The sequence below is a fragment of the Condylura cristata genome, unplaced genomic scaffold (genome assembly GCF_000260355.1).
Source record: "Condylura cristata isolate star-nosed mole 26May11 unplaced genomic scaffold, ConCri1.0 scaffold00048, whole genome shotgun sequence".
Classification (NCBI taxonomy): Eukaryota; Metazoa; Chordata; class Mammalia; order Eulipotyphla; family Talpidae; genus Condylura; species Condylura cristata.
In genome coordinates this window covers 2,146,243-2,158,563 of record NW_004567149.1, presented here as the reverse complement: position 1 = coordinate 2,158,563, position 12,321 = coordinate 2,146,243, and the positions used below count along the sequence as shown (strand labels likewise).

Here is a 12,321-nt window from a genome sequence, read left to right as displayed (position 1 = left end):
GCATCTTAACTCTTCTGATTTTTAAAATATTATGTTCCTGGGGTTGGGAAGATGTTGAGCACCAGGTTGGAGCAGACAGGCCCAGCTGGCTGCTGAATAGCCTGAAAGCCTTGCTCTCCCCAGACACTAAGAAGCTGCAAATGGCCATCATCACCCTCCCTGCAGTGACCACTTGTCTGTTTGTTTTTTTACCAAAGTGGCCCCAATCCACTAGCTGCACCCAGCCATTATTGGAGATCCTAATTGATAAACGTGTCTCTGACAACATCTAGGCCTACTTAATCAGTTTCTCCTAATTCTGCTGGGGGAAACATCCACAAATCCTGAGTTGAGCCAGGATTCCCTTAGTGTCCCCTCAGATTCTTAGAGTGATCATACCCCCCAGGTGGAGCACTGCAGGGCCCCCTCCACACCCTCCTCAGGCTGCACCCTGCCAGTGCAGCCCAGTGTTCAGCTCACAGGCTTGCCTCTAGTTTTTTATTGATTGGGGTTTAAAAGTTGGGTTCCTAGGGGCTCCCTGTTGGTGCAAGGGGTGAAATCTCAGCACCAGGGAGTTGCCAGCTGCCACAGTCACTGTGACATGAGTGTGATCACTGGCCAGAGAGCTGACCCACAGGGCCCAACAGACCTCTCCTGTCCCCCCGCTGCTCCCCTCAGCAGCGTGCTTCTTTCAGTCTGCCTATTCTGTTCCCCACTCTGTCTCTGATGAATCCTCTCACCTTCCTTTACTTCTGGCTGACACCCCAGCTCTTGTATGCAAATGTCTTTAAAAGTAGAAGTTGAATTGAACTCGTAAACAGAGAAAGCTGATGAAAGTTTATAGAAATGCACTCACAGAAAATGTTTGAATTTCAAAAGACAACTATGAGAATATGAGATTGTTTGGATCACAGATATATGAATCTGAGTCAGAGAAGAGTCAGGAGGTCGTCTACTGGTCAATATTTAATATATAATGAGTGATGGTGGCAATTTCATACAGTAAAGTAGAGACACATAGAGACATTCACGTTAGGTAATTTTTGCTTCAATTCAGCATTTAGAGAAATTGAACCTATGTAAACTATGAAAATACTTGGACAGATAATTTGGTTTTCCAAACGTGGGGTACAGGGGGACAATCTTGTAAAGTTGTGTTATAGTGTATTCATCTTGACAATAGCATTTCAATTACATAGAATTTCTCACAGGAGTTGAAGGGCAAAGGAATTGACTCTTCAGTTCTTCCGTAATAGTAGAAAATAATTCTCTTCTCTGTTACGTAATTTATTTCCCTCAGCCTAGTGTATACAGAAAAACCTATGATACCACATCTTTTTTACAGATACATATCATTATTATTGTTGCTCTCTCCGAAAGGTGCTTGTTGGATCCCAAGTTCTTCTGCCCACGAAGTAAGGAATGATTTGTTATTATTGTTAAGGGAACAATATTCCTCTTTGTAGCCTGACCTGGCATTGTGGGGAATGTCTTTGTCTTAGTGAATTATATGTTCATTTTCTTTGGGGGCACTAAGAAGAAATCTACGTATCTGGTCCTCATGCACTTGGCCTTTACGAATATCATCATCCTTTTTTGCAAGATCATTTCCAAGACAACAGCTGTTTTTGGTTTGAGAAACTTCCTGGGTGACTTAGGCTGTCAGCTGGTTGTGTGGCTGGAGTGGGTGGCACTGGATCTTTCAATCTGCACCAGTGGTCTCCTCACTGTGGTCCAAGTCAGCACCATGAGTCCCAGAGGCTCCGTGTGGGTGAGATTCAAGCCGGGGTCCGTCTGGAACATTCTCCCCGTGGTCCCCTTCTTTTGGATACTCAATTCCTTCATAAGCATGAATTTGTTTTATTATCTCAGAAACAGCAGCAGCTTAAACAAGTCAGATGTCGATGCAAGTGACAGCTACCGTGCTTTCGTGGCAGAGAATCAGGTGACCAAGTGGCTGTTTCTGACCCTCATGGCCCTGAGAGACACCCTGCTCCTGATGCTCATGGGCGCAGGGTTTCTCCAGCGGGAGCATCACAAACACGTGCTCCACCTGCCCTGCTCCAGACTGCTCTACCACACTCCTGAGGAGAGAGCCGCGCAGAGTGTTCTCCTTCTGATGCTTTGCTTTCTTCTCTTTTACTGGACAGAAGGTGTTGTTACTTTATATCTCAATTCCTACTTTGATAATAGATTGATGGCATTAAATGTCCTAGAAATTCTAGGACTTGGTTATGCAGCTTTCATCCCACTTGTGCTGATTCACAGAGAAAACCTCACTGGATTTTGTCACACTTGTTAAGATTGCAGAAAGTGACCTTTGTTATAAAGTTTATAATAATGTTACACTATGTGTTAAAAAACAAAAAAAGTGTAGGAAAATAAATAACTAACAGTACATCGTCCTGGGCCAAACCTGGTGACCCACAGCCTGAGCTGACACAGGCACCTGTCATCATCTCCACCCTGCCACCCTCAGGGAGCGGCTCTCATCCCCCAGTCTTCCCATGTTCTTTTCTCCCACATTTCCAGTAGTCAGAACAACTGTTCAAGTGTGTGTATCAAATACTGTTATAGGGCAGGAAGAGAGGCACCACTGAACCCCCAAACCTGCCCACTCTAAATCGGTTCTCCCAGCCGCCACATTGAGACAAGACATAAGAGCTTTCATGGAAAGGAACTTTAATATGATGAGTATGCAATACAGAAGACAAAGAATATAATTTCTAAACCAAACACCTGAAGTCACCCATTCCCTCTTGGGTAAAAGTCCACCCAAAAGGGACCGGTCCAAAGCAAAGCCAGAAAGCCCATCACAAGGCTAAAGCACCTTCTGGCCTTCTGGACAGGACCAGAAATGTCCAGAAAAGTCTGGGAGGAAAAGAGCACAGTCAGAATTAAGATAAAAGCTGCCATAGCCAACCTCCCCCACAGGTCTCTCACCCACGTCTGTTTCAACCAGCCCAGGGCCAAGAAACAAGCACGGTTTCTCCCTGCTCCATGTGGCTCCTTCAGGTCTCCTTGAGCTCTCCATCCTGCTTCCTTCTTCTTCAGATTGCTTCTCTGCTCAGCTCCACCCTCTTTCTGAGTGGGGCAGGGAAACTCGAACTTCCCCTTTTCCTGGGGACCACCCTGTTACAATAGTACAGACTCCCCTTTTGACTCGGGAGTTCCAGTCTAGGATGACTGTGCAGACAGATTGCTGGTATGAGAATTACCGGGCACCAATGAATACTCATTGCAGATTTGCTTTTAAAATAGAAACCAAACATCAAGCAATAAGGACTGTTTCTCTGATGCTTGAAAATCTCCTAGAGGATCCATCACACAAAGGAGGTTGATTGAACTTATGAAAGAATGTGTGAGTCCAAAATGTACTGAAATGGAATGATATGTAAAACGTGTTTATAATTAAAAAAAGCAGTGCAAGAATGACTGTATTCAAAATGGTATATAATATTTTTATCTTGGTGTTATCGGTTAGCTACTCATTAATCTCATCAAGAACACAATAGAAACAGAGTGTTAACCTGGTTTAAGAGAAACTAGGTAATCAGTGTAGGTAGAATTTCATTTGACATCTCTTCTGATTTGCTTACTATGTGAGTAACTTTTTAATTTTTTTCAAAGATTTATTTATTTGTACAGAACTGGGTTACAGGCCAGAGATGTGGAGGGTGAGAGAATTCACCAGAGACAGAGTGGGGAGCAGAACAGGCAGATCGATGAAGGACACTGCTGAGGGGAGCAGCGGGGGGTCAGGAGAGGTCTGCCACGCCATGTGGTAGCCTCCGGGGCAGGCGGGAATCGAACTTATGCAGAAGTGGCTTTAGCTTCTTAGTGCAGTGCTTTAACCCGCTGCGCCACCAGGGAGGGCCGTGAGTAACTTTTTAAGTAAAAAAAAAAAAAATTAAATTTAAAAATTGTGTTACTTCTCCCAAGACATTGCTAGTGATCCAGGAGGAGTCTGCCAGAGGCCAGTCCTCCTCGGTCCTTGTCTGAAACATGGGAAGAATTCGACACCGAGACCGAGACCAAAAGTTCAGTGATAAAATTTTACTGTTAAGACAATCAAAGCAAAAGCTCTTTTCAGAGAGGGGACCCACATGGGTTGCTGCTATACTAGCTCAGGGAGTCAGGCAACATGGGCTAACTGAGTCCTCTACATTGTCTTTTGTTGACTGGTGGCCTCTTGGGGTTGTCCTGGGTCACAGTGCCCCCCAGTTCCTGGGATTGTTACTTGTCACAAAGTCCCAGAATGGAAACACAGAGGGAAAAGCTGTGTGACTCTGGAAAATGATGCGCCTCCATGAGTCCGATTTCTCACACAGAAAATGGAAGCAACAAAAATTCTAGCTCTGTTAGTGGGCCAGAAAACATCAACCATGAGGGTCTGAGCTCAAAGCAGGCTGTTTCTCTAATGTGAAGAATCCTAGGCCGCACCCAGGAATCAGTATTTCGCGAGGGCCTCTCAGTAGCTTCCAAGTATTCACACAACCACTTCGGGGCACTTCAGTTCACCCCCAACCACCCCACGGGACGGACATTATCAGATCCAAGGGCAACCAACGCTCACCGTGCTGTGTTCAGTTGTCCAAAGTCAAAAAGAGAACCGCGGGGATTCCACTTGTTCCAAGCTCCCGAGTGCCGATTCCGCACTTCCAGTTCCTGCGAAGTGCTGAAACTGAGGCCCCAGCGGGAACACGGTTCTGGGGTTCACCGCACAGCCTGAACGAGGGGGGTTCCACCTCCCGCGCCGCTGACAGTGCATCCAGCCTGCGACAACTACAGGAGAGCACAGCCTAGGGTGCAAACGGAGGCAGCCGCAGAGAGGGGGTGCCCCGGCCCCCCCTCCGGCGACCCAGCCCGGGCACCCCGCCAGCCCCAAGCCGCACCGGCTACTCCGCCCTCCCGACTTGCGTATTCGGACCACGCCCGCGCCGTGACGTCACGACGTAACCTGCGTGGGCGCATGCGCGTTGGCCAAGTTGAGCATGTTTGAAGTGAATTTCGAATGGGCAGAAATTTAAACTAGAGGAACGCGACTAAATTTGCCGCACAACTAAAGGAATGGCAGGTAGGAGGCAGAAAGGGTCACTGAGTTTTCGAACACACTGGCACGCCGCAGCTACCTCAGCTCCCCTCCCCACATGTTTTTATGTTTTGTTACCAGTACACTAGAAGCAGGAAAATGAATTGCATTGTGTCTGATAGAGCTACCATGATAATTGAAGTAACTGGATGCCCGCGTGGAAAGCAGGAAAAAAGGCGGGCAGTGGGCAAGCCAGAGCTTGCTAGAAGTAAAAGTGAAGTGTCTTACTCTAAGAAGTGAAAGTATCTCACCTTAGATAGCACAGCTCCCGCTGGGGAGGGGTCTCCAAAGTGGGTTGCAAAAGCAAGTTGCGGTCGGCGGGGTGCCGGATGCCGCTTTTATCTATTTGTGTTTTTGTGCTCGTCCGAGTTCTCTCCTTCTAAGGGATTTTGGTAGGGACAGTTCTGCGTTCTTTGAGGCTGCTGCTGCAGCACTCTGCACTGGGCGCCGCCATCCCCCCTAGATACAACGCCGCCCATTCCCCCCATCCCTCGCAGCCCTCAACCCAACCTCCTAGGTCCCCTTGCCTTCTTCAGACTCAAAAATGTGTATAACCAGGCCAATTATAATCAAGTTTCTAAGAACTAAAGCAAAGGAAAAAATATTGAAAGCGACCAGAAACAAAGGATGCATTACTCACAAGGAAACAATGTTTTTGCATATGACATGGCTAGATTCAAGACCTTAAGAATAATTCCCTTTTGCTTTGTAGAATGCTTTTTTCAAAATACCACTCAACTACTCTTAACTACTTTATTAAAATCATCTATATAGATCAGTTGGCGCGATATAGCTATGTTGGCAGTTTAAAATTGTTAAAATAAATAAATAAAATTGTTAAAGCCCCTTAGTGTTTCGACATGTCTTAGTGGCACCAAGTTCTTCTTCTTTTTTTTAACTATGCTTATGCAAGTAATTCTTGTTCCACCCTCGTTCCAGGTACCCGTTTGGTTTTTCCTCTCTCCCCAAATTCAGAAACCTCACTTCGTTTATTTGTGGCCGTTGTGTTTTGTTTTGTTTTGAGTCCTCTGGTCTTTGTCATTCCTTCTTACGTTAATTTGCACTCTCCTGCTCCTCCACATTGGGTAATTTAGATGTCTGTTATCTCTGTATTTTTTTGGAGGGGCAGGTTATTGTTGTTACCTCACAACATTAGTGTCCTTCAAGTCTGGCTTGGTGTATAATCAGGCAGATATGGTATTCTAGACTGGAAATTCTCCTCCCGCCCCCCCCCTTTTTTTCTTTTTTGAGCAATTTAACTATCTCCTACTGGTATCCCTTCTTACTCATAAGATTTCCATTGAAAAGTCCACAGATAGTGCAATCAGTGTTCCCTTACAGGTTGCTGTTCTTTCTCTCAGTGCTTCTGCTGTTCTGGTCTTGACATTGCTTTTGAACAGTTTAAGTATAATAGGTCTTGGAATGTGTCAGTCTGATATTATTTTGTTGGGAACTTTTGAGTCTCTTGGTTCAGGAAGTCTGGTTTTGTTTCCCAGATTGAGATGGGTCTCAACAATTTTATCTTAAATAAATTTTCTGTGGCTTTCTCTGAAGAAATAATGATTCCTAAATGCCCGTAGATTTTTTAGAAGAAACTATGAACAGACAAAGTTTCATTGATTATATAATGCTCGTGGTGGTCTAGGGGTATTGCCAGTTTAGAGCCAATGTCCATGAATCTCTGAAAACTCTGGGAAGAAGATTATCACTGTATGCTTTTGGCAGTGTAACGTGGTACCTAATGGGAGACCAATCTGCCCTACATTCAAGGACTTCACGGTCACTGAAGTGACTCAAGTTTGGGGATGATGAAGGATCCATCACTATTCACGATGTTCTAGTATTCTAGTCATATATATTCACAAGGTCTAGAATTTTTCTCCCAATCTACATCAAGTATGACTTTGTTTAGTGGACCCTCCTATACATCAGCACTACAGTACCATCATGAATTAGTCAATGCTGAAGAGCTCCGTTGAATTGGATTATTCTGATGAATGTCCATTAGCAAATCAGTTTGCTGATTAAGTGCTATTCTTGATTTCTGCCAGCCTGGGGTCATGTCCTTTCTAATGCTTGTATGAATGCCAGTTCAATAGAGTTCCTAATTTAATTTTTATTTGCAGGTAAGAGTTCCAACAAAATTTCTAGAATTCGGGCTCTTTTCATGAATGTACTTATAACCGTGGTGAATGACATGTCCTCAGGAACCTTTCAGGTTTGGATGAGATAATCTTAACAGATAAATTGTCTAAGGCATTGCAAAATCTTTAAGACATTGGGAAAATCCTGTAGCATAGTCAGGGCTTTGATATTTCACCTTCATTTAATGTTAAACACATTTGTGTTTCGGTCAGCCAACCTAACAAACTGCTAGAGCCTAAAATTTATTCCATGATTTTTATTACTTCACGCTATGTTCTGAGCTGCCATTATCGATTATTACCATTGTTAGATTCTGTATATCAGAAACCTTTGATATAAAATCTGATGCTTCATTTCTGGGCCTGGCCAATACCAAAATATCACATTGAACTGAATTATGAAATTGTAGGAAATATGAAGGATAATAGCATATTTAATGATAGCATGGGAATGGCAAAACTCAAAAGGCAGAAACTGTATTCCACAAATAGCCTGGTTTCTTAAGACATTAAAAGGAATGAATTTTTTCCAAAAGGATTAGGGAAATCTCAATAGGTAACACAACACTTAACAGATATTTGAAAAGAATGCTGTATAAGATCTTACGAGGACCTTGTTTCTTGTCACTTATTTTTTATCCCATCTCATTTTCTTGAACAAGTAAGTAAATTCAGTTAATAACTACTGAACAAACTGCGTAGGGCAGTACTCTGGATTAGCAAGGCCTTCTGTTTAGGGTCTCACCAGATTAAAGTCAAGATATCCGCGAGAGATTGTAGTCTCATCTGAGGCTCTCCCAACCCCATCTGATTGTTGACAGAGTTCAGCCCCATATTTTAAAATCAAACCCTCAGCTTCTAGAAGGTACCCACAGTCCCTTGCCTTGTGGCCCTCATTTATGGGCAGTGCACATCCTAACTTACCTCTCCAAAGTCTGCAGGAAAATGTCTTCTGCAGAGAACCTGTCTCCTTAGGGCAGGCCTTGACTGTCTTTCAGAAAGCTCACCTAATTATATCTCACACTAAAAAGAATATTATTATTATTATTAATGTAAGACCTATTGATTAGAGACCTTAATTACATCTGAAAACTCCCTTTAACTTTGTCATGTAATGGAATCAAATCATGGTAGTGAAATACCATCATACTCACAGTCCTGTCCATCTTCAATGGATTGATTCTTTTGACTCAAGTTGAATAATTCTTTTCCATAATGTAGTATTTAATTTTTGATTTCAGGTTTCCTGGTTGGCTTATGTTGGGGACATATGTGTACAGAAACATAAGATGCTATTTTGTGAAAAGAAAAAAAACACATTCCATGCTTTCATGGAATGGTATGTTGAATTTCAACCGTGGGCCCATGGTTTGGGTTTGAAGGTAATTAGAAATTATTGCTACTCTTAGGTGGCAGTTTCAAAAAAATCAGGCAAGATTTTCAAACTTTTAGGGTCAGAGTACAAAACAAGTTGTTGAATTTTAACAGGAATCTCACTAATCTACCTTTCAAACAGGGTAGAAATGAGAAGAGGAAAACTCCATAGCACAGGTGTTTTTCTAACAGAATTTAATCAAAAGTTAAGTGAACATGAGTTAAATAATTTAAAGCAGGTTAGTAGAAAACAAAAAAATACATTTTCTTCGTTTATTCTTACAAATAAGTGGTATCATGATCACAAACCATTCATATAAACAAGTCTACCACAAACCAGTCACATAAACAAGTCTTCCAACAATTTCATTTATGTGAATCATGGGGAGTTAAATAGTATTGAGGAACAGATTAAAGGGCAACCACATTTGAAACAATATGTGCATGAGTTTGTTATAATACATATTAGTAACAACCTTTTGTTGAGGCTCGTTGGTCTAGGGGTATGATTCTCGCTTCGGGTGCGAGAGGTCCCGGGTTCAAATCCCGGACGAGCCCTGTTACCTTTTCACCCTAGGAGATCTAGGAAAGGCTTTTCCTAAATATTTATGAGGACTCGCTTTCAACACTACTCCTGGGGTTGTTTTAGGAGCAGTCTGTGAGTCTGAATTGCCAAATAGCAAGGCTTGGGCTTCTAGTAGGTGAGTATGTGGAGTACTCACCCTCTATCCCTAGAACCCCCGGGAGGCTGGGGTGAGAACAAATTGCACTCACAGATCTATTTCTTCTGTCATTGTGATTCGATTTTAATTTCCACCCTTAGCTCCACTTAGGGTCATCATTCTGACTCACAACATCTACTTCTACTACTACTACATTGACTCAAGTAAAAGCAAATGTTGCTGCAGTCAAATGTGAGAATCCTGTCTTTATACACTTTGCACCATAGACCTGCCTTCCCTGGTTCATTCATTTACTGAGTTCATTCATTTATTCATTCAACGAATATTAAGTGTGAATAGTGCATGTCCATCTCAACACTGTAAGCTGGGGATGCAGTGGTGGGCAAGGAAGAACTGTGACTAAATTTCTATGGAATTTAATTTGTGAGTTAGTAATATTTTTCTTTGTCATGCACCCAGTGAGGAAACTTGATGGGGAACTAGATACCTCTGCCATAGTGGGATATTTGCAGATATGCTAGTGAAAACAAAAATAAACTGTCAAGTGGTAGAGAATCTCTTACTATTCCTTGGGAATAAGCTAGGAGGAAGAGGGTTTTGTTTATTTTTTTTTTGCATATGCATTTTTAAAAATTTATTTATGCATACAGAACTGGGGTACAGGCCAGAGGTGCAGGGGGTGAGAGGATTCACCAGAGACAGAGTAGGGAGAACAGGCAGAGTGATGAAGTACACTGCTGAAGGGAGCAGTGGTCTGGTCAGGAGAGGTCTGCCACACCATGTAGGTCACCCCCTTGGCTGGGGATGGAACTCAAGTGCTGCAGTGGCTGCAATAGCTTCATAGTGCTGCACTTTAACTCTTTGTGCCACCAGGGAGGGCCCAATATGCATGTTTTTTAAGTACTTGAGATTTTACAACATATGTGGTTCACTGCTCAAGAAATGTTTAATTAAAAAAATAAGCTGTAGGGGCCTTCCCTGGTGGTGCTGCGGGTTAAAGCACAGCACTAAAAAAATAATAATAATAAGCTTTAAACTGAGAGCTAAGGGAAGATGGCTTGTCATAATAGAAAGGAAATATGTCCTTATTATACAGCAGTTTGAATTGGACTGATCATGGGGTTAAAATGACATTGAAGATCCAGGCAGATCAATGCAGCAAGCACTAAAATCTAAGGACTCCTCCAAGTAAGAAGAAAGATTCTTTGGAGTTCTTGAATTAGAAATAGGCAGAATAGTCTTCTCTCAGATATTAGAGTGTTCTCCCATAAAGTGTGAGTGAGCAGAAATTCCCTCCCTGAAGAATTTTCCTCACGTCCCCTGGTGTTCACCGTGGTTGATTTGCTTGAACTTAAGAAGAAAAACCTACATGACCACCTTCCATTCTCAGATTCACGAATGCTCCCTGGTCAGTCACAATGTTTTCTCAGCTTGCTTCTAGAAACTGCCAGCCTCAAGCCTTTGCTCAGGTTGCTTCCTTAGCCTGGGACAGACTCTTACCACTTATAGAAAACTTGCTTTTCAAGACTTGATCTGCAGTCGTACCTTCTTTTCTATTCTATGATTCACTCTGATTAGTCAGTTAATCTCTATTCGCGTTCACTCATTTACATTTTACTCAATGAAACAAGTAAACCAATCAAAATCCGAAAGTGGAAATGCTCTTTCTGCCTTTCCTTCAATCATGTTCTCCCTAACGGCGAATCTTTTACCATTTTCAGCATTCTTCAGCTGTCTCCCTTAGCAAACCATCCTGGAAACATGAGTAACTTGGTGGGGGAGTGTGGTGTGGGATAAGGAATCTTCTTCTTCTTCTTTCTGATGCTGATAACCTGGGATGAGAGCCACACGATATCACCCTCTAAAACTGACATTTATTAACCACAAATACGGAGTCCGGGTTTGCCAGCTCTCTCCAGTGGGACTGGCTCGGGGAACCTTCGCCCGCTGGCGGGCTGCAGACCACGCACTCGGGCCGCTTGGGCCGAACACAGGCGCGGGTCGAGGACCCCAGACGCCGGGAGGTGACAGCGAGCCCGGTTGCACGCTGCGGACCTGACTGCGTCCTCCCCGCGCGGGTGCAGCTGCGGGTGAGGCTCCGGCCCCCGAGCCAGGCATTCGCGAGTCTAATTTATGAAGGGAAGTACAGCGGCGACGAGGTGGCCGAGTGGTTAAGGCGATGGACTGCTAATCCATTGTGCTCTGCACGCGTGGGTTCGAATCCCACCCTCGTCGTTCGGGGTCTTTTAATAGTGAGTTGGAAGATGCATATTTACCCTGCCTGGGAGTTCTTGGGTTTATAGGTGATTGACTGTTCGTTGTGTAAGTGCATTCCTTCCGGTTCCTGCTTTAAAAGTGGCTTCTGGTGGTGCCTATAGACCCTTTCTTTTATTCTTTTGAGGGGTAAAATTAATTTGTAAAAAAAATCCAGTGGGAAAATACAAAAGCACCAAGGTAGATCTTGAGAACAAATCTACTCATTAAAATAAAAGAATTTAGAGCCCTGAAGAGATAGATACAGTATTAAAAAGATTGTTAAGAAATTTGGAGGTAAGTTAGTTTCAAATGAGAACCAACAAAGCAGATCCTCTTTTTCAGGGCTTGGCTATACAACATCTCTTTACGTGCCCTCCTAACAACCACACAGAAAAAATTCGCCTTTTCAATTTAATCGTATACCAAATTTTTTTTTTAAACCCAGTCTTCTTCGTGATCATTTTAATAACTGCATTGTAGTCATAGGAGTTGAGCAATCTACTTTAGTCATTCTTTGCCGAATTTCTTCTTTGTTTATTTTCTTTTGGGAGAATAAATAGGACATAGGATTGTTTGTTGTGAAATAGGTAAAAGGCTTTGAACATTTTATGGTTATTTTTATTAATTGTTACTAAATAATCAATTTTGATTAAAGTTGTTTTTCTTGGCAATGCAATTACCAATAAAGGAGGGAACCAGACTCCCACAGACACTTGACAACCTGTAATTATGATTATTTATGTGCTTTATATAAGAAAATAAATGTATTATATATTCAATATATATTTTATTT

General features: G+C 42.8%; 1 protein-coding gene and 2 non-coding genes across 3 annotated transcripts; all 3 read left to right on the top strand.

Annotated features, from left to right (window-relative positions):
- The first annotated feature begins 1,112 nt into the window (after positions 1–1,112).
- Positions 1,113–2,364, top strand: LOC101630030 (vomeronasal type-1 receptor 2-like). Its single transcript, XM_004694820.2, has one exon. It carries the CDS (start codon positions 1,490–1,492, stop codon positions 2,279–2,281), a length of 792 nt encoding a protein of 263 aa, XP_004694877.2. The 5' UTR covers positions 1,113–1,489; the 3' UTR covers positions 2,282–2,364.
- A 6,711-nt stretch (positions 2,365–9,075) lies between these two features.
- TRNAP-CGG lies at positions 9,076–9,147 on the top strand. The gene has a single exon. It is a non-coding gene; the product is annotated as a tRNA-Pro (tRNA).
- Positions 9,148–11,425: 2,278 nt separating this feature from the next.
- Positions 11,426–11,507, top strand: TRNAS-GCU. Its single transcript has one exon. It is a non-coding gene; the product is annotated as a tRNA-Ser (tRNA).
- Positions 11,508–12,321: the final 814 nt, after the last annotated feature.